Source organism: Phyllostomus discolor, chromosome 1 (assembly GCF_004126475.2).
Source record: "Phyllostomus discolor isolate MPI-MPIP mPhyDis1 chromosome 1, mPhyDis1.pri.v3, whole genome shotgun sequence".
Taxonomy (NCBI): domain Eukaryota; kingdom Metazoa; phylum Chordata; class Mammalia; order Chiroptera; family Phyllostomidae; genus Phyllostomus; species Phyllostomus discolor.
The window spans coordinates 247,637-271,476 of record NC_040903.2 but is presented as its reverse complement, the minus strand read 5'-3'; the positions used below and the strand labels follow the sequence as shown (position 1 = coordinate 271,476).

General features: G+C 72.7%; 1 protein-coding gene across 3 annotated transcripts in view; it reads left to right on the top strand.

Annotated features, from left to right (window-relative positions):
* GAK (cyclin G associated kinase) overlaps positions 1–16,288 on the top strand; it is a 30,761-nt gene extending 14,473 nt beyond the window's left edge. The window contains exons 12-28 of one of the 3 annotated variants that reach the window (XM_036017828.1): positions 1,898–1,947; positions 2,461–2,609; positions 2,907–3,029; positions 3,684–3,817; positions 5,644–5,838; positions 6,106–6,223; positions 6,490–6,569; positions 8,464–8,657; positions 9,192–9,338; positions 9,457–9,882; positions 10,180–10,353; positions 10,728–10,841; positions 11,480–11,596; positions 14,336–14,560; positions 14,931–15,079; positions 15,785–15,961; positions 16,051–16,288. In XM_036017828.1, coding sequence (XP_035873721.1) covers positions 1,898–1,947; positions 2,461–2,609; positions 2,907–3,029; positions 3,684–3,817; positions 5,644–5,838; positions 6,106–6,223; positions 6,490–6,569; positions 8,464–8,657; positions 9,192–9,338; positions 9,457–9,882; positions 10,180–10,353; positions 10,728–10,841; positions 11,480–11,596; positions 14,336–14,560; positions 14,931–15,079; positions 15,785–15,961; positions 16,051–16,152 — 2,674 coding nt within the window. In that variant the 3' untranslated portion in view covers positions 16,153–16,288. The remainder of the gene's footprint in view (positions 1–1,897; positions 1,948–2,460; positions 2,610–2,906; positions 3,030–3,683; positions 3,818–5,643; positions 5,839–6,105; positions 6,224–6,489; positions 6,570–8,463; positions 8,658–9,191; positions 9,339–9,456; positions 9,883–10,179; positions 10,354–10,727; positions 10,842–11,479; positions 11,597–14,335; positions 14,561–14,930; positions 15,080–15,784; positions 15,962–16,050) is intronic. The other 2 variants (XM_028503862.2, XM_036017836.1) reach the window with 2 other exon arrangements.
* Positions 16,289–23,840: the final 7,552 nt, after the last annotated feature.

Here is a 23,840-nt window from a genome sequence, read left to right as displayed (position 1 = left end):
GTCGGCCTCAGCGGGAGGCCGCCGCTCTGCGTGCTGCCTGTCCCAGAAGCGGAGCCGCGACGACCTGCGAGGAGCCACACGCTCACGCCCGGGCCGAGCGTCTGTCCCTTCGGCTGTGCTCAGCACGCTCCGCTGACCGCGGTGGAGACCTGGCCTCCTCCTCTGTCCTCCTGGTGCCGCGGGCACCACTGTGTGTCCAGGACTGAGACAGCACCACAGGCAGAGGCACACGTGCTTGTGTGTGAGCGTGTGTGAGAGCACACACGTGTGCTGGTGTGTGCACGGGGTGTGAGCGCACATGTGGGTGTGCTCGTGTGTTGTGTGGGTGGGTATGAGCTGCACACCTGGGGGCGTGGCCCCGGTCACTGCTAACAAGGACTTCGTGGGCCGCTGGGCCTTCTCCCCTGCCGCCTCATTGTAGGGGTCTGGACCCAGAAGTCCTGGAGGGCCTGTCCTCGGGTGGGGGGGGGGGGCCTCCATGAGTCGCAGGCGTGGCCTCGGCGTGCTCCCAGTGGGCCCGTGTCCTGGAAACCTGCGCCCGGCCTCACGTCTGTTGCTCCTCGTCCGTCGGAGCACAGGCCCCGGACCCCACGGTCCCCACACGTCCCGGGGCCAGCACTGCAGACCCCTGACGCCCCGGCTCCGGGAGGGTCTGAGCACGCTGCGTCCCTCCCCCGGCACGCCGCCCTGGGCGGGCACTGGGGGTCGTGTGGCCAGCCTGGGCTGCCCTCCCTGGCACTGGGCGCCCGGGTGGGGAGCCTCACCGCTCTGGCGCCACGTGCTCTGCCCCCGCCTGCGGCCTGCGCTCGTTTCCCGGGGTCCGTGTTCCGTCCGGCTCACCGACTCACCATGACGGCGGTTTCTCCCGGCCTGCGACTCGGCTGCTCCCGTTTGGCTTTGATTAGAGCACGAGCGCACCCCACAGACCCCCCACTTCCTCGGCCTCCGTGTCCTCCCGCGGGTGCGGGGCGGCCCTTCACACCCACCCGGCGTGGGTCGTGTGTGCTTCAGGACACATGTGCCAGAGCGAACGTGTGTTTATGGTTTTCTTGTACGTTCAGGTCTTCCATCCACGTGGGTCTTACTTGGACTTTTTTGAAAGACTTTATTTTTATAGCAAGGGGAAGGGAGGGAGGAGAGGGAGAGAGAGGTTGATCTGGTGCCCCTCGTGCACCCCCTCCTGGGGACCTGGAGGCCCGGGGGCCCGGGTGTGGTGCCTGATGGAACTCGGCCACTGCCCTCGAGGGTGCTCCTCCTGTCCCTTCTCCCGCCCCTGCCGGCGACCCCGCTCTGTGCGGCCCCTCCTGGAGCGGTCCCACAGCCCTGAGTCTCCTGCGCTGGCTTGGCGCCTCTGCCCTCCTCGCTCTCCAGGTTTCGAGGGTGCTGGTCCGAGGGTCTCTCCTCAGCTGGGTCCAGCCTGAGGAGCCCGCCAGAGGCACCCTCCGCTCCCGCCGCAGCTCGGGCGCCTCTGCCCTTGCCCAGGGCTTCCACCTCTGCCCGTGTCGCCGACAGTTCTGCCCTGCTCTCTGCCTCCCCCATTGGCTCGCTGGTGGCGGTCGTGTCCGCCAGCTGCTCTGGTCGCTGCGGCATCCGACTCCGACTGTGTGTGTGCGTCACCCTGGGGCTGTCTCCCAACCGCCAGGCGTGAGGGCGGGTGTTGCACGCAGGACGGCACACTGCGCTCAGGCCCGGGGTAGGGCCCGCGCCGTCCACCCCTTGCAGCCCATGGGCCTGGGCCCCGCACACACGTGTGCGCACACACAGCGCTGCCCGTGAGCTGCAGCCTGAGCAGGGGACACCCTTCCCCTGCGGCCTCCCCGGGGCTTGCCCTCCCCTAAGCTTTTGTGACGTGACCGTGGGAACACCCGCACTGACCGAGCCCTCTCTCGCACTCCAGCTACGCCAAGGGGGACTTGGACATCTCTTACATCACGTCCAGGATCGCAGGTGAGTGGGCTCCAACCCCAGGGCCCTGCTGGCCCTGCTGGCCCTGCTGCCGGGGGGTGGGCTCGAAAGCCGGGCTGCCAGGCAGGACCAGGGTGCCTCTTGGCAGCCGCTCGCTGGCTGAGATGTGGCCGGGCGTCTGTCCCTGTGTCTGGGGGCTCTGGGCCCACCGTGGACGTTGCCAGTGTCGGCCCAGCGTCTCCCCCGGCGCGGAGCTTCTCGGCGCTCTGAGGCCAGGGGAGGTGTGCATGGCCGCTCACACTTAGGGCTTGGGTCTCCGGGCAAAAACCAGGTGCGACCCGGATGCTTGTAGACCCTGCGGTGCGTCGGGCCTGGGCAGAGCCCGCCCTCCTGGGCGCGCCGTCTGGAACTCCCCCGGGTCTTCTGTGAGCGGTGGGCGGGCAGTTGGGTGGGGTGGGGCCCTGTGCCGCCCCTCCCGGCTCCTGCTGCTGCCAGTCGCAGGCCACGCAGGCAGCAGCTGCCCGCCCGGCGGCTGACGGGGCTGCTCCCTGCCAGTGATGTCCTTCCCGGCGGAGGGGGTGGAGTCGGCCATCAAAAACAACATCGAGGACGTGCGGCTGTTCCTGGACTCCAAGCACCCAGGGCACTACACGGTGTACAACCTGTCCCCCAGGACCTACCGGCCCTCCAGGTTCCACGGCCGGGTGAGGCCAGGGGCGGGCACCGGCGGGCGGGGCCTGCGGAGGTCTGGCGGCCTGGCACGGACCCCCTCGGGGACGCTGACATGGCGGGGGGGCCAGGCTGGCAGTGGAAACCGGCAGAGCCTCCTGCTCTCGCTCGTGGTGGGGGGGGGCCCTGACCCTCTGGGACGCGGATGCTTCTTCCTGCCGGCCCAGGCGTGGGGAGGGCCCGCCCCCGGGGTTCACTGCCGTGCGTGCAGCCGCCTGGCACAAACCCGGCTGCAGGCGGGTGCGGGGGCTGAGCCGGCCCTGTCCCCGCAGGTGTCCACCTACGGCTGGGCCGCTCGCCGGGCCCCGAGCCTGCGCAGTCTGTACAGCGTGTGCCGCGACATGCACTGGTGGCTGCGGCAGGACCAGCGCAACGTCTGTGTGCTGCACTGCATGGTGAGCGCTGGGACGCGGCGGAGGCCAGGAGCTCGGCGTGGGGGGGGGGGTCCCCGCCCGGCTTGGCCCCGGGGCCATGCAGAGGTGAATAGGGGTGTCCCGGGCGGTGACGTGGGGCTCCTCGCTGAGCACCAGGCCCCCTGCCGCTCCCCAAGGACCAGGGGTGGGGGGCGCTGGCCTGGCATGTGGACGTGTGGTGGCCCTGGGGGGGTGGTGGCCGAGGCCTGGGGCCCTGCAGTGCTCCACCCCGGCCGGAGTGTAGCGCCCAGCACCCCGCACCGTGCTCTCCCGTGCCCCCGAGCAGCAGCAGCACCCACAGCGTCCCGACTGCCCGGGGCCGAGGCCGCGGCCTTGTGGCTCCCGGCTCTGCCCCCCTCGCCGTGGCTGAGGACCGCCCTGGCCCTGGCCGCCAGCGAGGCTGAGGCCTGTGTGCCAGCCTCACCGGGAGTGACGGCAAGGAGGCTTCCGTGGTGCCGGTGGGCGTGAGCCAGTGCCGTTGCACACGGCGCCCTCTTGCGCCTTTTGTGAAGGAGCCCTTTCCCTTCGGGGGCGGGGCTCCCACCCGCTCGGGGGCATTCCCGGGGGGACCAGCGCAGCTCGCCACGCCCGGGGGGCGGGGGTGGGCCCCTGCGTGAGCCGCGCCCTCTGCCCTAGGACGGGAGAGCCGCCTCGGCCGTGGCCGTCTGCTCCTTCCTCTGCTTCTGCCGGCTCTTCAGCACCGCCGAGGCCGCCGTGTACATGTTCAGCATGAAGCGCTGCCCACCGGGCATCTGGCCGTCCCACAAAAGGTGCCCGGGTCCCTCTGTGGCAGCCCTGGGCTGCAGGAGGCGGGGAGGGGGTGGGGGTGGCACGGTGTGGGGTGGGGCTCTGGCCCAGCAGGCAGGCCAGGCGGTCTGTCCCAGCCCTCCTGGCTGCAGGCTGGCTTCCGCCCGGCTCCGGGGCACCAGCGCTGGCGGCAGGCGCGGCCGTGAGGCCTGTGAGGAGCTGCTGGCTCTCCCGGGCAGTGGGGGCGGCACCTCTGGTCGCCGTCTGCACGCACAGGGTTCTGTTCGGGTGGTGATGAGGGATGAGGGGACAGCGTCCAGGCCGGCCGGGCTGTTCCCAGCGCCCTTCCGCCCGGGACGGTCGAGCAGCCTATGGACGGTGGCTAGGGTGGGGCCCCCCGGGGGCCGGGGGTGGGGCCCGGAGCTGGGGGCACAGTGTCCTGTCCGTCGGCTGCCCAGGGAGCCGGCACAGGCCGTGACCTGCGTGCTGCCCATGCCGGAGGGCAGGGGGGCGGGCTAGGCTCCCAGCACCGTGAGGGGCCGGTGAGCCTTCTCACGTGCTGGCCCAGAAGCCCCTCTTGCTCCTGAATTCCACACACACGGCGGGGGGGGGGGGGGGGGGGGGTCCTGTGTCGGGCTGCCGCCCACAGCCGGGGCAGAGCCAAGAAGAGGGCTCGGCGAGGGGGGGGGGGGGGGGGGGGGCCACGCCCAGACTCCAGGCTGCTGCCCTGGGGGCGTGGGGGGCTTGGAGCGCTGTTCCCACCGTCACCACTGAAAAAACAGCGAGACCAGTTTCACGCTCAGGACGGGGTCCGGGCGCCAGAGAGCAGGGCCAGCAGGGGGCGGCGAGGCTGCAGAGGTGGGGGAGCCCTCGCCCCTGGAGCAGCCGCTGGGCTCGCGGAGCAGGTCGCTCGGGCCGAGGGTGCGGCTCACCAAGGACCGGTGGCGGGAGCCCCAGAGCCCCCGGCAGGAGGGGCGCCGTAGCCGAGGGGCGGGTGGAAGACCCCGGTGGGGGAGGCCGGGTCCTGGGCAGAGACAGGGTTGGGGGACCGGCCAGGGGGCAGAGGCTGCCTCCCTGGGCGGTGTGCCGCAGGAGAACTCAGGGAGGTCTGCAGGGGGCGGGCGCCAGGCCCCCCGAGCTGATGCCGGCGCCCCACCCCAGACGCTCAGAGAACACCGCCCCGGCCCGCGGGAAGCCCGGCTGTGTGGCCTGTTCAGGGCCAGGGCCGCGCTGGTGGCGGGAGGGATGTCCTCATCGGGAACCGCAGGGCAGCGGCAGGTGGTGGGCCTGCCCGTCACATGTTGGGGGGGGGCAGTGAGAGCGCAGCCAACGCCCAGTGGATCCCCGGGTCAGCGCGAAGGGGGGGCCAGGCGCGGGTGAGCGGGCAGAAAACACGGCCGGGGTGGGGGGGGGGGGGTGGCCTGGCCGCGGCCGCCATGGAAAAGCAGGGGTGTGGCGGGTGGGAGCAAGCCCAGCTCCGGGCCGCCGCGGTCTGCAGAGCCGGGGAGGCAGCGGTCAGCTGTGGGGGGGGCAGCGGTCAGCTGGTGGGGGGGCGGTTAGTGGGCGGGGGCGGTCTCCGCGGAGCATCCGGGCCGCGCTGGGCGGTGGACGACTGTGACTGGGGAGGGAAGGCGGGGAGGCCTGGGTGAACGTGGAGACGCACGGTTGGGAGGCGGGGCTGGGACCGCGCTTCACGGGCAGGCGGCGGCGTCGAACACGTGCGTTCAATGGAAAAAAGATCTCGCGCGCCGGCTGGAGCGCCTGCCACGTGGCACACACGCTGCCCAGCATGCGTGTGGCCACGCCCCGAGTGTCGTGTGACGTGCGTGCCCTTGCCGGGCCCCCGCAGGTACATCGAGTACATGTGTGACATGGTGGCCGAGGAGCCCATCACGCCGCACAGCAAGCCGGTGCTGGTGCGGGCCGTCGCCATGACGCCCGTGCCCCTGTTCAACAAGCAGCGGAGCGGCTGCCGGCCCTTCTGCGAGGTCTACGTGGGGGACGAGCGCGTGGCCACCACGTCCCAGGAGTACGACAAGATGAGGTGCGTGGAGCCGGGGCCGCCCGGCGTGTCACTCGGGCTCCTCTGGGGACGCGGAGGGAGACGCGGGCCGTGACGTCACGCGAAGGAGGAGCTTCTCGGGGGTCATTTCCTGGGGCGGGCGCTCCCCCGCCCCCAAATCCTCGAGTACAGCTGAGCAGCGGGATAGGCGGGCGGGGAGCGAGACCGCGGCCCCTCGGGAGGACGCGTGGGCGGCGCCTCCCGCAGCCTGGCGTTGGTCTCACGCGGCCGCTCCTCACTCCCCCGTAGGGATTTCAAGATCGAGGACGGCAAAGCGGTCATCCCGCTGGGCACCACCGTCCAGGGGGACGTGCTGATCGTGATCTACCATGCGAGGTCCACCCTGGGGGGGCGGCTGCAGGCCAAGGTGAGCGCCCGGGGCGGGGGCTGAGCATGGGGCGTGGGGTCCCCTAAAGACCCGGGGTCTCTCCCACACCACGGCACTGCCCTCTGCTGGGGGGGCCCTGGGACCCGAGGAGCCGCTGGCCGGAGCCGGCGCCGTCCCGCCGTCCCTGGTCTCCAGCAGCTGGAGCTGTGGGCCGGGCTCTCGGGGCTCGGCTACCAGAGCGCGTCCGGCGGGAGGCCTGGTGCCGCGCTCCAGGCCCCAGCGTGTGCCGCGTGCTCTCTGTGCAGATGGCGTCCATGAAGATGTTCCAGGTCCAGTTCCACACGGGCTTCGTGCCCCGGAACGCAACCACTGTGAAGTTTGCCAAGTACGTCTGGGGCCCTGTGGGAGGGGCTGGGGCGGGCGCTGGTGCCACCAGAAAGGGGCGGGGCCGAGGCAGGTCTGTGCCGGCACGGTGCGGGTCGTGGTGCAGGACGTGGTGCGGGATGTGCGGCCCCTTGACTCGCCCGGGAGAGCCTTCCGGTCCGAAGGCCCGGCGAGGGTGGGCGTGTCGGAGGTCGGGAGGGCGAGGCCGGATGCTCCCAGTGGAAGCCGCGACCTCACGGCAATGATGCTGCTGCAGGACGGGCCGAAGCAGGGCTGCTGGGCTCAGGGTGGGCAGGTGGCAGGGCCCAAGGCGAGTCTGGTCGGAGCCCCCGAGCTGGGGAGGAAGTGCGTGCCGGAGGAAGGGGCGTGGGCGTGCTGGGGGGGGTGTACACAATGGGTCTTACGTCGAGGGGACGTGTGTGGTCCCCCCCGCGGGCAGTTCTGAGGGGATGTGGATGCGGGTGCCGGAACACACGGCCAGACGGGCCTGTCAGAGTCTGTCCTAGGGGAGGCACCCTGTGACGGGGACGTGCTCCGGGTGCGGGCGGGGAAGGGTGGCAGCCGGGACTCGGGTCAGCAGTCAGGTCCAGTGGCTGAGTGGGTCAGGAGGCCAGCGGGCCTGGGGGCCAGGCCCTCTGCCACCCGGTGCGTCCTCACTCACAGACCCCATTGTGCCCTCACTGGCCCGCCGGGCGGGGGCCTGGGCAGTCTCTTGGGGCCCCCGGGGAGGGGGCGCGGTGGGATGGGGCTGGCAGCGTGGGACCCGGCCGAGCCCCCAGAGGCCCTGCGCCCCTCCCCGCGGGCCCACCGTGCGCCCTGCTCCCTGGCCCTTGCTGGCCGCTGGGCGCCCCCTTTGCCAGCGTCGCCGTCTCTGGGCCAACGCCTGTTGGCTTCCACTTGAGCTGCCCAGCCGCAGGGCCTTCCCGCGGGGGCCCCTGACCTGCGGAGGGAGGAGGCTGTGGTGGCCGCCGGGCCGGAGTGAGTGGACAGAGGGGCCGCCACCTGAGAGGGGTGTGAGACTCGGGGCCTGCCCCCCAATCCGTGTCTGCAGGAGGGAGGGCGGGAGACCCCTGGGCCTGGCCCGCTGGGTGGGGGCCGGCTCACTGAGTCTGGTGGAGTGCCTGCTGCGGCCTCACCACCCCCACCGGCCCTCCTGCACCCAGGGTGGGTCCGTTTCAGGCGGCAGGGCCCCTCCCTCAGCCCCTGGGGCCTCGGGAACCTGCCGCCACCTTTCTACCACCGGGCCACTGTACCACGTGGGAGGGTCCCTCCCACAGGGGCCGAGTGGCACGGAGAGCCTGACCCGGTGAGCCCGGGCAAGGTGCAGGCTCGCCCACACGACCTGTGAGGGCGAGGTCCGGCCTCGTCTCAGGAGCAGGTGGCTGCCCCGCGCTCCCAGCGTAGCGCAGACCCCGGGGTCGGGGCAGGCCGTGAAGTGGCAGCTGAAGCCGCCGCCGGCTAGGCCCCTCAGGACGCACCTGCCTCCCACCTGTGGTGGTTGGTTGGCGGCCAGAGTCCTTGGCATCTTGCCCCCCGGCAGGGGCATCGAGAGCTGCCGTCCCGCAGGCAGTGGCGGGTCTCAGGCGTCTGTTCACGGTCGCACTTGGGGGGATGGTGATTCGTTTTCACACAAACCCCTTTCACGTTTTGGCCAGCCCGGCCTGAACCCAGTGCCGGAGGGGGAGACGGGCCCGGTGCTGCTGGGAGGGGGGTGCGTGCCCGACGCCCAGCCCCTGTGCCCGCAGTGGCCTGTGTGGGCGGGGGGGGGGGGGCGGGCACCCGACCGTCCCTGTGGCCTCCGCCTGTGCTGGAGCGCACCCCACCCCGCTCGGGGTGTCGGGGTGGCCGTGAGCACGTCCCGCTCCTTCCTGATGGGGCCTGGCCTCGCACTGCAGGTACGACCTGGACGCCTGCGACATTCAGGAGAAGTACCCGGACCTGTTCCAGGTGAGCCTGGACGTGGAGGTGGAGCCCCGGGACCGGCCCAGCCGCGAGGCCCCGCCCTGGGAGAGCTCGGGCATGAGGGGGCTGAACCCCAAGATCCTCTTCTCCAGCCGCGAGGAGCAGCAGGACATTCTCTCCAAGTTTGGTGAGGACCCGTCCCACCTCGGCGCCTGGAAGTCCTCCGGGGTCGGGCTGTGCGTGGGAGCCCGCAGTGAGGGGTCTCGGGGCTCCGGCCCGGGGGGCTGCAGGTCAGGTCGGAGCCTCGGGCCGGGTCTGCAGGGGCCCACTTGTGGGTGCGCATCTGTCTCATGCGTGGCCCGAGGGGTTGAGGCCTCGTTTCGGGCCACTGGGGCACAGGGGCCACCAGCCCGCCGGCCGGCCCTCGGAGCAGGCACGAGAGAGTGCGAGACCAGTGTGCCGGCCGGCGGGGCCCGCGACGCCGTGTGCGGCCACGGCAATTTCCTTCCCAGTCCCGGTTTTGTGGTTTTGCACGGCTCACGTGAAGACAGTTCAGCACCCCCAAAAAGTGCACGTGTGCGTGCAAGCGTGTGGGTCTGCGTGTATACACGTGCCGGGGCCCGCCCGCACACTGGGCCTCGGTGGTCCCGACCAGGGCCACGGCTGCCGCAGCCACGGCCGCGTCCTGGGGTGGGGGCCTGACGCCCTCCTCTCCCGGCAGGGAAGCCGGAGCTCCCCCGGCAGCCGGGCTCCACCGCCCAGTATGACGCCGAGACGGGGTCTTCGGACACGGAGCCCCCGGAGTCCGAGTCGCCGCAGAGCAGTGGCACGGACAGCGGCCACTTCCTGCGCACGCTGGACTGGCAGGGTAGGCCTGCGGGCGCGCCCTGGGCCCTCGCCCCGGCCAGGCGTGCGCAGGGGCCTGCATGTCGCCCGGCCCCCCGCCCCGGGCGACCCCCGCCCGTCAGCCAGCCCTGTCTTTCCAGAGGAGAAGCACGTGGACACGGGCCCGGAGTGCAGCTTCGCCCAGGAGATGCCGCACGCCCCGGCCGAGGACGGCGGGGAGAGCGAGCCGTCGGACGAGGACACGGCGACACTCTCCGCCGAGAGCAGGGACGCGGCCGAGGAGGCCAGGCCGGGGGGGCGGGACCAGGCCCTCGAGGCGGACGCACCGGCTGCGCCCGAGGAGTCCGCGCAGCCGGAGGACAGCGTCGACCTGCTGGGGCTGCACTCCGAGCCGGCGCCCCCCGCCCCGGCTGCCGGGGCCCCCCCCAGCAACGCCGACCTGCTCAGCTGCCTCCTGGGGACCCCTGAGGCCGCCCCCGAGAGTCACCCAGGCGACCTCCTCGGCGGGGAGACCCCCCTGCTCTTCCCGAGCCCCACCCCACCCACGAGCGAGCCCGCCACGGCCGGTACGTGTGGCCCCAGGGGTAGGTTTCGCTGGCACGGCCTCCGGCCCCGCGGGCTGGGCGGGCGGTCATGGTCAGCGGCACAGGACCGGCCAGCATGCGGCGGCCACACTGCGGTCTGGGTCCACTGCCTGTCCCGAGCTCCCACCCCACGCCTGCCCCCCCCCCCCCCCCCCCACCATGGGCCGCCATCACCCAGAAAGTCCTCGGCCGGGCCGTCTGACCGCCAGGGCCGCCCGGGGCTCCGAGGCCAGGGCCCGCGTGGCCTCACCGCCCCCTGCTCCTCGGGTGTCTCCGCAGCCGACCCGTTTGACCCTCTCCTGCTGCCCGCTGAGCCCGACGCCCAGCCCTGCCCCAAGCCCGACCTCTTGGGCGAATTCCTCAACGCGGACGCTCTGGCCGCCCCGTCCCCGCCTTTCCCCTCCACGCACAGCGCCCCGCCCCCGGCCTGCGGCACCGGCTTCCTGCAGCTGGGTGAGTGGGCCCGGGGCGTGGGGGGCGGGGCGCTGTGGGGGCCCCGGGCAGAGCAGACGGCCCGCCCTGCAGGGTGCCACAGGGCCTGTGCCCCCGCCTCGGGCTCTGTTTGGGGGTGGGCGGGAGGCCGTGTCAGGGGCGCTGTGTGCAGCCGTGAGCACGTGTGGGGGCCGCCTGCGGGGAGGGGCGAGGGCAGCCCTGCCGGGGCCTCACAGGGGACGGGCTCTCCTGTGCTCGGGCAGCTCGGGGGTCTGTGCAGAAGGGGAGCCTGGTCAGCACTGGCTGCGCCCCGGCCTCCCAGGCCCCCCCGGGGGTAGGGGGACGGGTGGAGTCCTCCCCCGCAGGGAGCTCACCCGTGTGTGGCTCTCTTGCAGGGGACGTGCCCTCGGAGCCCAGCAGGGTGACCGCCTCCGCCAGCCACCCCGACCTGCTGGGAGGGTGGGCCGCCTGGGCCGACGCGCCGGCCCCCGCCCCGGCCGCCACGGAAGGTGGGACCCTGCAGGGTGCCCCTCGCACTGCGCGGCCCCGCCTGCAACCAACGCATTGCCCCCCCCCCCCCCGCCCCCAGTCCCAGGAGTACCGGCGGGTGCGGGGCCCGCCCCCAGGGGGTGCAGGTGTGTGGGTGCAGCCCAGTGTCCTCCACGCCACCCCGCCCTCGTCTCCTCGGATTGGGGGGGGGCACACTCAAGACCCAGCCCGTCGATGAGTGTCCTGGGGGCTCCGGGCTGTCGGAAATGTCACCTGCTGACAGTGTGGGCCCCGTCCTCCTGTCCCCGCCCGGCCCGGCGTCTCTCGGGGGCTCGCCCGCGATCTCCCGTCATCACGTTTACGCGGGAAACAGGGCTGTCTTGGTGACCCTAGCGCTCCTCCGGCGTCTCCGTGTTGGACTCGGGGAGGGCCCCAGACCGGCCCCGTCAGAGGGACGGCTCGGCACGAGGAGGCGCGTCCTCGCTTCCAGGAGGGGCTGGGACAACAGTGTGCACTGGGGTGGGGGCGGCACTGGGGTGGGGGGTGGGGGCGGTGCCCCAGGCATCGCAGAGCAGAGCGAGGCCGCCTGCGGCGTCGGGCTGGAGAGCGGGGGCCTCCCTTCACTCACCTTCATCCAACGTCCTCTGTCTGTCCCCAGGCCCCTTCTGTCCTGGAGCCCAGCCGGCCCCACCGGGCCCCCCAGCCGGCCAGACCAAGGCTCAGAGCCTGGACCCGTTCGCAGACCTGGGCGACCTCAGTTCCAGCCTCCAAGGTAGCGTGTGGGCGGAGTGGGGGGGCACACTGGGCCGGGCCTGCTTGAGGACGGGCTCCCCCTCCGTCCTCGGCTGCCCTGGACGAGACCCTCCAACATCCTGCGCCTCGGTGCCATGGGGCCCGCCTTCAGGGGAGTGGTGGGAGGGCCTGCCGCCTCGGGAGCGCAGCCTCCCACCTGCCTCTGTTGGCCGTGGATCTCCTGGGGCTGACCCAGCGCCCGGGGACGCGGGTTGTCTGGGGGCCGTGCCCGGGAGCGGCTCCCGTCCTTGGGCGGCTGGGTGGCGCGTGGAACCTCGGGGTGCAGGTAGCGTGTCCACAGAACGCCTGGCGTTCGGGGTGGTGCGTCCCCGGCCCTCGGGCCACGCGCCTCCTGGGGGAGCGTGGGGGCTGCCCCTGCAGCTGGGCGAACACCCCTTCGGCACCAGAGGGCTCCCCGCTGCCCCCACCGGCCACTGCCTCCTGCCTCTCTGCCTCCGCCCGCAAGGCTCGTCCAGCGGGCGGTGTCCGCCCACTGGGCCTGCGCCCCAGGCCCCCGCTTCTGCCTCCTGCTGCGTCCCGAGAGGGCTCCTCCTCTGGTCTGTGTTCCCAGCGGTGCCCTGGAGCTGGGGTGGCGGAGTCTCTCGGGGGTGCTCCTGGAGCATGGGGTGGGGCCGCCCAGAGCCCCTGGGTGCTGCCTGGCCTGTGGGCTCTGGGGCCCGCGGGGGGAGGCCTGTCAGGATCTGAGTCGCGTCCCAGCACGGAGCCCACCCTGAGCTCTGCCCTGCAGCCCCAGACCCTCCGCCCCCTCCCAGGGACGGTTGGGACAAAGCTGGCGGAGCCGGAAGGAGCAGCAGACAGACTCAGGCTCCGTCCCCGGGGCCTCTGCGTCCCTCGCCGCCGATGGTGCGGCAGCTGCCTGGACGGAGACCGGGCCGGAGGAGGGCTAGAGGCCCCACCCGGCTCACCAGCTGCGAGGGACACGTGTCCCCGAGCCCCTGGGGAGCCTCCGCCACCGGGAGAGGCCGTGTCCGGGGTGGGACACGTGCCACACGGCACCGAGCCAGGCGGCAGTAGCGGGAGGCCACGGGCGAATCTCCGAACGCTTGGGGACTGGCCTTGTGAGCGGCGCGCGGGCCCTGTCGGGACGTCGGGAGGTGGCCCACCGAGCCCACCGAGCCGCGTGCAGGCGGGAGCCCCAGACCCGGGAGCACGCGGGCGGGGCCCGCCGTGGCAGGAGGAGGGGGTGTGCCTCAGGCAGCGCTTTGGAAGAGATGCGACGTCTCAAGATCCCTGAAAGGAAAGCGAAAGAAACTCAAAGTCGATTAAACAAAAAGCTGGTTCTTTGAAAAGGCCGATACAGTTGACGAAGACTTGCTAAGGAAAACTGGAAAAGCGAAGGTGACAGAGGTCTCGAGGTCGGCGCAGGCGTCACCGGGGGACGAAGCCGCGCGGGCTGGGGATGTGGCGGCGCCGGGGCGCGGGCAGCTGCGCCGGCTGGCTCTCCCTCCCCAGCCGCCACCCCCACTCAGGCGAGGGCCGCGCGAGCCCTCTGTGACTGAAGTGAACCTGCCCCCAGAACTCCCGAACGGGAGACTCCAGTCCCAGGTGGTTTCTTCGGGACTTTCGTCAAACCTTTGAACGGTTCACTCCAGGTAGGCGTAACCTCCTCCCGGCAGCGGGGGGAGGCAGGGCCGTTCGCACGAGGGTGACTCCGCGGAGCTGGGAGTGCTCCTGTGCCACACCCACCAGGCGGTCAGAACAAAATCTCAGGTGGGGTCCTGTGGACACTGGCCAGCAGGGCCCTTCCATCCACGGGGGGCCGAGACCCCTGGACAGCGGGGCGTCTCGAGAACGTGGGCTGGCGCAGCGCCCCGAAAGCAGTGGGCGGAACCCCCCGCGCCAGCCGGTCCCGGCACCGGCACGGACGAGGCATGAGAGAGTTCGGCGCCTGCCGATGGCAGACACACAGGACCAGGACCGAGGGGGCACCTCGCCGGCTTGGCAACGGGTGTCCGCAAAACCTCACCTGAGGGCAGGTGGGGGCCGGACCCCCTCCCCCACGCCTGCCATGGCCCGGCCCCCACGGGCGGGAAAGGCAGTGGGAGCCGCACTCGAGGGAGGAGGGGGCAGCGCTGCCCGCCCTGCGGGGCCTGCTCGTCTCCCTGGCGGATCCCCTGGGATCTCCATCCGGAAACCGGGTGCACGTGGTGAGTCCCACCGCCAGGAGTCAGACTCCCGAGTTACAGACGGACGGACAGACGCCGGCTGTGGCTGCCGACTGGCAGTGCAGGACTACAGCGGCGCCGGCCAGTCGCCCAGTGGGAAGGAGCAGGTCGGCGCCACCTGACGGCCCCACGCGGGGGCGTGGTCCGGCCTCCCCAGGCCTGTGGCGCTCACCCCGTTCCCACCGGGGTCCGGTGCGGACCTCTGCGCACAGACAGGCCCGTGGGGACGTGTTCTCGGCAGCACGCGTGTCTGTCGGGCGGTCGGCGCCTGCCTGCTGCGTGTGGGCGGAGCCAGGGCTCCGGCTCTGCAGGTCCCTGTGAGTCGGTGTTAAAGTCACGGGTGTTTCTGAGAGCGTGTGGGAGGCAGTGCCCAGGGTCACCTGTGACCACCCCCACTGTCCCCAGCCCCTCAGTCCCCACTCTGCCCAGCCAGGGGGCCATGTGGACGCCGCCCCTCCCGGCACCGGGCCACGCCTGCCACTGTGCATGGGCGCCGCCCGGCCTGTGCACCCCTGAGACCCCGTCTGTCTCCCCAGGCTCTCCCGGCGGGTTCGCTCCTGGGGGCTTCGGTCCCAAAGCAGCCCCCCCTCCCAAAGGCGGCAGCTCCTGGCAGGCAAGCCGGCCCCCAGCCCAGGGTGCCCCGTGGGCCCCCCAGACCAAGCCGTCCCCCAAAACCTGTGCGCAGCCAAGGACTAACTACGCTGCGAACTTCAGCGTGATCGGCGGCCGAGAGGAGCGGGGCATCCGTGCCCCCGGCTTTGGTGAGCTGCCCCCCCGCCCCCCGTGTGTGGTTTCCTCCTGGGAAAGGGGCTCCGTGAGGCCCAGAGCTGCCCCTGCAGGGGCTGCGTCTGGGGGGACGGACGGGGTTCAGACAGGTGTCTGCGGGTGCCGGCGCGGTCCAGGCAGCCAGGCCCACGTGGCCCGGGCGGCTGAAGACCCGACCTGTGCCTGGTGTGGGGGTGTCCTTGGGGGGCACAGGCCCCGCCAGTCCCACAGGCGACAGGCGGCCCTGCGCTGGGCCCATGGTGCCCGGGGCCCCGCCAGGAGTTCCCCTGCACTCAGCTGCCCCCAGCCCCGGAGGGGAGGTCAGCATGGGGCCCGGGCGCCTCAGCAGATCTTGTCCTTCCCCAGGTCAAAAGCCGCGCGTGTCCGAGAACGATTTTGAAGACCTGCTGTCCAATCAAGGCTTCTCCTCCAAGGCCGACAAGAAGGGGCCGAGGACCATGGCTGAGATGAGGCGGCAGGACCAGGCGAGGGACACAGACCCCCTCAGGCTGAAGGTGTGGCCTCGGGGCGGGGCGGGGCGCCCCAGGGTCCCGGGCTCACTGCAGGCCCCCCCCCCCCCAGTGCCGTGGCCACAGCTCGCCCCCCCTCTGAGCGCCGGCCACCCCGCCCACAGCCTCGCGCTCGGAAGGGCCCGTGTGAGGGCTCCCGGAGCCGCGCTTGTCTCCCCCGGTTCTGCGCTGGGTGCGGACCACCCGCCGCCGTCCGCACGGCGTCCCTGCGGAGCCCCGCCCCCGGCAGGCTGCGGACGGGAGGGTTTTGCCGCCTTCTCTTGTTTTTAAGCGTCTCAGTCCCTGGAGACCTGACCACACACGACCCGGGTCAGAGGTCACCTTTGAGGCCCGGGGGTGGCAGGACATCTGCCTGACCCAGCTCGCTGGCCTCTGCCGTCCAGGGCTGGCCCCGAGCCCAGCATCCCCGCACGCCTCAGGGCAAGGTTGTCTGCAGGGCGCAGAGGCCCCCGTGGCCCCCGGGGCCCCAGTGGCGGGGCCTGCCGCCCGGGCACAGGCAGGGCGAGGCCACGCAGGCGGGTCCTTTGAGGGTTCCTGCTGACGAGGGCCACCAGGTCCTGCGTGCATCGGTCTGGGTGGTGCCTGGCAGGCCCGGGGCGCGGTGTGGACCGTGCCCGGGTGGGGCCAGCGCAGCGTGCGGGGGCGGGGCTGCGGCCAGGACGCCGGCCCTGCAGCGCCCGCTCCCCGCAGCTCCTGGACTGGACCGAGGGCAAAGAGAGGAACATCCGTGCCCTGCTGTCCACGCTGCACACCGTGCTGTGGGGCGGCGAGAGCCGCTGGACGCCCGTGGGCATGGCCGACCTGGTGACGCCGGAGCAGGTGAAGAAGCAGTACCGGCGGGCCGTGCTGGTGGTGCACCCCGACAAGGTGAGCGCCGGGCGGGCCCCGGGGGGCGGGGGGCCGGGAGCAGGCGTGACGTGAGGCCGCCTCACCTTCGCCCTCGCCCTCGCCCGCAGGCCGTGGGGCAGCCCTACGAGCAGCATGCCCGGCTGGTCTTCATGGAGCTGAGCGACGCCTGGGCCGAGTTCGAGAGCCAGGGCGCGCGGCCCCTGTTCTGAGCCACGCCGGCACAGCCGCACTTGGGACCAGACGTCGTCGGGCCGACCTCCTCCGGGCCAAGGCGGCGTGGGCCGAGGCGGCCGTGCCGGGGGCCGCCCGCTGCCCGCGGAGAGCCCAGCGCCCCCGCCCCGGCGCGAAGAGAGCATTCCAGAGCCTCCGGTTCCCCGTGTTCCCTTTCCCGAAGGAAGGTGTTGACTCACGCCCCCCCGGCGTCACGGTCTGTGGTTTGTTCTGCTCCGTGGCCATCCCCTCACGGCGGGGGGGGGGGGCACGCTGCTCCTCTGCCCTCCCCGAGCCCGTGCGAGCCCCCGGGGCCCGGGCGTGATCGGCCCGGGGCCCCTGTACATAAGTAAACTATTTTCTGACGACACTTGGCTCTGGCTGCCTGCCCTCCGCCCCCGGGGCCCCACCTCAGAGCGCGGGCGTGCTGTTTGGGGAGCTCAGGACAGAGAGCGGCTCTCCCTGTGGGAGGCCCTGTCGGAGGGGTGTCCACGCCGGGCGTGCGGGCCGCAACGTGGCTGCAGAGGCCGGGGGGTCGGTGCCGCGGGTCAGTCTGCCCTCGGGGCCCAGGGCTCACCTGACTCCCCGCCACGTGGCGCTGTGCCTCTCGGGCGTGGAGACGCGGCCGCACCCTCTGCCACTGGGCTCGGCGGGCATGGCCCCGCCCCTGCCCCCAGGTCGGCAGGCCCCTGGCAGCCTCAGGGCTGCCCAGTCCCCGGTGCCTCCGGGGATGGGGGTGGGGGGAGGTCTGCAGGAACCCGGTGCTGGTGTGCTCGAAGCTCCCAGCGGGGGTGCGTCGTGGGGGCAGCTGTAGGAGCACCCTCCGTCCAGCTTCTTGCTGAGGGGACCCGTCCTCTGGTGGACGTGGCCGGCGGCCCCCGAGGGAGGGAGCAGCACGCGCAGCCCCCTCCCGCAGGCCCCGCGGGCGGAGCCGGCGATGCCGCCCCTGCGTCAGCAGCCTCTTCTCGGGAGCGAGGACCCTGGTTGTTGTGCATCGCCGCTATTTTTAGCTTTCAGCTCTTTTAAAAAATAATGAGCCGCCTGGATAGGCCCAGGGACTGCACGTCAAGGTGGCTGGGGCCGGGCCTCCAGGAGCCCAGCCCACCCCCAGGTCTCTGTGCGGCTGAGGCTGCCCGGGTGCCGGTCCAGAGCACCTCCGGGACCCCTGCAGGGCTGTCCCAGGGCCAGGCTTGTCCACTCAGGGGACAGACAGGCGGGGCCGCAGCCCTGGCCCCCCTCAGAGGCTCCGGGCCTGGACGTGGGGGGTGGGGACGAGGGTCCTGGCACAGGACGAGCCTCCATGCCGCCTGCTCGGGTGTGGCCCCCCCCCCATACGCTCATCCCCCTCGCTGCCTCACCCCCCCCACACACTGGCTCCCAGACACCCGGGTGTCCCGGCCAGGGTGTCGGGTCCCGTGCCTCGAGAAAGCACCCACAAACGAGTCAGTGAGCGTTTGCTTGTGCCCCGACTCACCCTCTGTCCTGCTGGAGGCCTCGCAGCCCTGGCAGCGCCCCTCTGTCCCCGTGCAGCGCGGGCCCCAGAAGACCCCATGGCCCTGCCCCGGGGCCTCCCCAGCTCCAGCACGAGACTGGCCTTGCGTCCTGCCGGGCTCCAGCAGGGACCCCTGTGGGAGACGAAATCACTCTGCCCAGCGGAGACGGGCAGGTGCCCCCGAAGGGGCCCAGGGTGACCATCGGGCCCGACTTGGGGCCCCTCTGAGGGGCGGGACCGCTCAGCCTCGCACGCCCTCGGCATCCCGTCCACCCCGGCCGCTCTTCCTGAGGCCGCCAGCACAGGCTGCTGCCCCTCGCTCCGCCTTGGGGGCCTGGGGCCAGACCCTGCAGGCTTGCGTGGGAGCGGCTGGGGGTCCTGGCTCTGCGCTGGGTTCAGCTCGGGGCTGACCCTCGGAGCAGCCGGCACCCAGCTGAGCCCCCGCGGGACCCCCGGTGGCCTGGGCTGGCCCTGCTCCCTCCTGAGGCCCCCAGGGCCTCGTCCCATCCGGCAGGCCCTGGGCTGACCCTTGGGGCCTTGGGTCTTGCTCTGTGACAATCTTGGAGGTGCCCCCGACCCCCAGCTTGGGACTTTGGGGTTGGGCCTTTGCCAGGAGCCACCCTGCAGTCCAGCTGGGCGTGCCGTCTCGGTGACAGCAGCTGGCTGAGCCCCCGGGCCGTGACGAATCCTCTCCCCACACACGTGGGTGCCGTCGGCGCTGCCGTTTGGCCGCCAGGGCACCGGGAGGGTGCACTTGGTGTCTGCGGTTTGCCGCCGCCACCAGACCCCAGCGCCCCTCGTCCTGGGGTCCCCACGCCAGGCCCCGAGGCCCCTCCTGAGCAGTGGGTACGGCCTGCACACGGCACCTCCCGAGGAGGAGACCCCGCCGCCCTGCCTGCCGCACTCCCGGGGAGGGCAGGCCCAGAGCCGGGGGTGCTCCCGTTCCGCCCCGGCCAGGCGAGGGGGCAGGACCCACAGGGCAGGTGCACTGCAGTCACCGCCCCCCCCCCCCCCCCCCCCAGGCCACCAGAGGCGTCACCGAGCTGTGCTGTGCCGGCACCCTGAGCACCTCTGCTGGCCGGTCGGCGCGTCCCTGGATCTCGCACACGCAGCTAGCGAGTCCGTCTCGTTCCTTCCCATGCCGGGGCCGGTGCTGGGGCCGGGGTTTGCCCGGGGCAGACGGCGGCGCCCCGAGCGGAAGGGCGGCCGTCTCTCGGTCCAGGCCGCGTGCGCCCACGGCCAGAGAGGGGCTCCTGGCTCTGTCCTCAGCAGGACGGGTCCCTGCGGCCAGCGGTTTGCATGGCTTCCCCACGGGGCCCATGGGTGGGCACTTGGCTCCGCCTCACAGCCGTCTGGACACGCACGGGGTCTGTGGCCTGGTGGGGTGTGGGGCTGCCGGCCCGGTGGCTGCCGTGGACCGTGGTGCAGGTCTGCGGGGACCCGGGTCCTGTTCTGTCCATCCCGGCCGGGGCCCATGCAGGCCCCACGGAGGCGCCGTGTCAGGACGCGGGCGTCTGGCCCTCGTGTCCTCGCACCGTCTGAACGCAGTTGTCCGGCAGGGCCGTGCAGGCCTCGGGTGGTGTGGGGGGTCTGCACCCTGAGAACAGAGCCCTGGCACCCGGTGCCTCTCCCCAGAGTGTGCACCCTGCGCAGCCTGGCTGGGGAGCACTCGCTGCCTCGAAGGGTCCCCCTGTCGCAGCCGGTACCGCCCATCAGACGGAGCAGGAGCACCCACCCAGCACGCACCTGCTGGGTGCCCGTCAGCACTGGCGCAGGGTGCCCATGGGTGTGGGAGCTGCGGTGGGTGGGCCCTGCTCTGGCCAGAGCACCCCCTAGCCCTGCTCCCGAGGATGCACACCCACCAGAAGGAGCCCCAGGCCGTCCGGTCTGCCTCTGCAGCCCCCGTGCTCCTGTCCCTCCTGCCCGGACCTGTGCATTCACAGCCCTGCTCCAACTAGGGCAGCAGCGGGGGCTGCGGAAGCCCTGGGGCCCCTCACAGGAGCACCCGAGGGTGGGGGCTCGGGAGCAGAGAGGGGGCGGGAAGGGAAGGGAAGGGGCTCTCAGGGGCAGGAGAGGGGCCCTCAGGCAGTGGGGCGAGCCCTGCATCCTGACATTGGTGAGTGTGGGGTAGGCCGAGTGCTGAGCCCAGGTAGACCAGGATGGGGGGACACACGTGTGTGGGGCTCCGGGCACTTGGGGGGGCCCTGTGGGGGGCCTGCTTCCCACGGAGGCACCTGACCCGGGGTTGCATCCACTGGCCCCCTGGGGCTGGGGAAGGGCCCTGGCCCCCAGGACAGGCGGGAGGGCAGGAGGGCCGGACCCCTGAGGCCTGGGGAAGGCGAGGGATGGGTTCCAGACAGGCGAGGGTGCCAGGCCATCCTGGAGGCCAGGTCCAGGCGCCGACTGTCTGTGGAAGGGTCCGGCTCAAGGCAGACCCCTCTGCCGTCTCCCGTACGGGACCCCTCGGGGTGCGCAGCAGCCCCCACCCAGGAGGCCATCCCCCCGGGCGGGGGCACCAAAGCCGCCAGCCTCAGTCAGTCACCACGGGTCCCTCCCTCCGGGGCGGCGCCTGCTCCCCGAGCCTCAGGCACCTCCTGTGTCTGTTTCCTGCATCGTTGCTCCCGTCAGCGCGTGGTTCTTGAGGTCCCCTCCTGCTTCAGGCTGGCGGGGGCGGGCAGAGCTTGTGGGCGGTGCGGGGGGGTGCAGGGGGGCAGGGGCACCTGGGCTGCAGCTTCCCCTGCAGGGTCACATGGCAGAGGGTGGGACCACCCACCCAGAGAGAGGGGGGCCCAGAGCCCCAGGTCGGCATGGGCGTGGGCCACCACCAAACACCAGCAGACACGGCCACGTGCCTCCCAGGCCTTAGAGATGCCCCGGGGTCTTTGCTCAGCCTGGACACCCTCTCTTCTCGGGGCCCACCCTGCTGGTGGCTGTGGAGGGGACTCTGGTGTGAGAGGCACGGACAGCGGGGGCCAGCCCGCCAGCCTCCCAGGCTGCAGTGAGGGGCAGGGCCCGCTGCCGGCCGGGCGTCGCTCATCCACCTCCCCCCTACTCCCCATCGTCCCTGAGCCTCCTGCCTGAGACCGACGCCCCTGGCCAGCAGCCCCAGGAAGCTGGGCTCCACTTCCAGGTCCCTTGGACTCGCCCTCTTCCCCTCCGGGCCCGGAGGAGCAGCTGCAGGCGGCAGCCAACAGGGAGCAGGGGGCACCGGAGCCACAGGCCCCCGGGGAGCCTCGCAGCTGCCCCGTACCCGCCCCGTGGCGGTGGGGGGAGGTCTGGCTGGGCTCCCATCTCGGCGCCCCAGGCCAGGGCAGCTCCCAGCCGCTCTTGCCACTTCTCGCGACCACTGCCCTCTGAGCAAGAATGCCCCCCAGCCGCAGCGTGGGGACGTGGGGGAGCCCGTGACCAGGGCCGGGTCGATCTGCTGCCTGAGCTACTGTTTCCATCTGAGGTTTCTGTGTGAGCCCCGGTGCGCCAGCGGCCCCTCTCAGGCCCTGCCTCGGGCTGCAGCCCCCCACCAGCCCCCCAGGCCAGGCTGGCACTTGGCTCCCCCCCAGGGCTGGCTCTGGGCCCGGGGAGTGCCCTGGGGCACAGGACACCTGGGGACAGAAGGACAGCTGGCCCCAGCCAGGCTCCTGGAGGGAGCAGAGGGGTGCCCGGCAGGGTTGGGCCTGGAGCAGGGCTGGCTGCCCCTCCCCCCGCCGTCTGCAGTGACCGTGGGGGACAAGGGGCCTGTGCACAGGGGGACCACACAGGCAGCACCAACCACGTCCCCTCCAGCCCAGGTCCACGTGTGTCGGGGCGTCCTGGCCACTCTGGGGGTGGTGACCTGGACAGAGAGCAAGGCTGAGCTGACCCCCTGGTGGGACACTCTCCCCTCGTCCAGCTTCGGCCATCTCCCTCCCCTCCCGTCACCGTCCACCTCCTCCACACCCAGCGCTGTCCTGGACAGAGGCTACTCCCAGGAGCCCTGCGAGCCGCCGCCCAGATGTTCAGCCCGCGGGCCCGCCACCCGGCTCAGCCTTCCTGGCTGCTGGGAACTGCCCAGTAAGCCTCCCCGGGTCTCCTGACTTCCTGCAGGTCCGCCGGCTGCTCGCCTGGACCCGGGTCCCGCTGGGTGTGGCGGCCTGCTGCCGGGCGCGCCCCCCCCGCGGGGGGCTCAGGTCCCGCTTCCCTCCCTCCCGAGGGCACTACCCGCCCTGCCCTCCTCCTCCTGCTCCCCGGCTGCGGGGCCTTCCTCCTCCCCACCCCCAGTGCCAGTCCCTCTGACCCAACTCTCCCCACCCTGGTCCATTCCCCTTGGGAGGGGCTGAGTCCTGGTGGGCCCCCCAGCCCTCACTCGGGGCAAATGTGAGCTGAGGGCCCACTGCGCGCGGCGAGGGCCAGAGACACACAGGACAGAGAGGCACGGAGCGGCATGGGCAGCCAGCGAGCTGGTGACCCCACTGAGGGAGGGGAGAGGGAGACCGAGGGAGGCAGAGACAGACAGGGAGGGGCTGTCCTAGGTGCCCAAGCCCCCACCCGTCACCCCAGCCCCCGGCTCGGGGTGAGTGTGGACTCTGGGGGTCTCGGGCCCCAGCCCTCTTCTGTCCCGGTGGGTCCGCACCTCCCTGGGCCTGTGCGGGCCGCACCTGCCCGACCCGGCCACACTGAGGGTGGCGTGTGTCTCCCTGAAGGTGGCTGTGAGGGGCCGGGGCCCGGGGCTGCCGCCGCTGGGCTGCTGGCAGGATGTCGGCTGTGGGCCACCCCCCAGGGCTTGTGGGCAAGGAGCCCAGCGGGGCCAGGCTGAGCAGACCCTGAGCTGGGAACCCGCAAACACCTGGAAGCCGGTGCCCGCCCATAGAGCACCTGTCCGCAGAGCACCTGTCCACAGGTCTGCCCCAGGCCTGGGGCTTCGACCCCCCCCACCCCCGGAAGTGAAACGTGTGCTCCTCACGGATCGGGGAGGGGGTGAGCGGGGGCTCCCTGCAGCCCTGCCCCCAGGCCCACCCTTCTGGGCAGCACCCCCCCCCACACACACACGGGCCCTGCACCTCCTGGCCCAGACCCAGGCAACAGGCGGGTGAGCAGCAGTGGACGGTGCTGAGGCCAGCTCTCGGGGCCCGGGGCCCTGCAGCTGGGCGTCCTGGACCCACGCTGGCCAACGTGGGGGTGAGTGGGAAGTGCCCCCCCTCCTGCCCACCAGGCCACTTCGGCCACGTGGGGCGGCAGGTGTCAGCGAGGAGTGGGAGCCGCAGCCAGGCGCCCAGCGACAGGCAACAGGCCTTTTGGCCGCGTCCTCCTGAGCTCGCCGAGTGTCCAGGGTCGGCAGGAGGAAGGGCGCCCCCCGGGGTGGGGGGGCAGGGGCAGGGGTCTCCAGCATCCACCGTTCCACCCCGAGCCCAGCGACTCCTGATGACTCAGCCGGCGGCGGGGATGGTGACTTGTTGACGAAGTGGCCACCAGGGGAGCCCTGGGCGGTGCTGGGAGGCAGGGCCCCTGGGGCTGGGCCCGCAGACGACCCTGTGCGGGGACCGCGGGGCGGGGCCTGGCGACCTCTAGGAGGGGGGCGGGCAGGAGGCCCAGCCGCGACCTTGCGGCGCCCCCGCGGTCCCCGCAGTGCAGCGCGCGCCGCAGCGGCGATCCGAGGCCCGGGCGGGGGCGGGGCGGCCCGTCCGCGGCGACCTTCACGCTCCCTCCTCGCCGCGGGCCCGGCCGCTTGGGGACGGGGGTGTCTCTGCGACACTGTTTCACTGAAAAACAAGTCCCCGCCGGCCTGCGGGTCTCTCTCCGCCAGGCAGGGGCGGCTCAGGAGTGTGGGGGGCTCCGTTCTCCCGCTCGAGGGCGGCGCGGCCCGGAGACCACTGCCATCCCCGCGCCGGGGACCCCTTTCCCGTGCGCGCCCGGACGGAGCGGAAGGGGACGCGACCCCCAACCTTCCCGCTCGGCCCGAGGGAGGGCTTTTCCCCCGGGGGGGTGCACGCGTGTCGGTCCTGCACGCGCTCACGAAGCGACCCCAGCGAGCGGGAAGGCGGCTCCGCACTCGGGACCGCACCGAGGGGCGCAGATGGGGGCACGGCCTCCGGATTCCGGGCCGCGCCGGGCGGGCCGGGGTCGCGCGCGCGGGCTCGGGGGGCTCGAACCGCAGGACCCTCCGAATCCGGCGGAGAGGGCAGGTTCTGGAGGCAGACGGGGGCGCGGCTCCCGCCCCCGCCC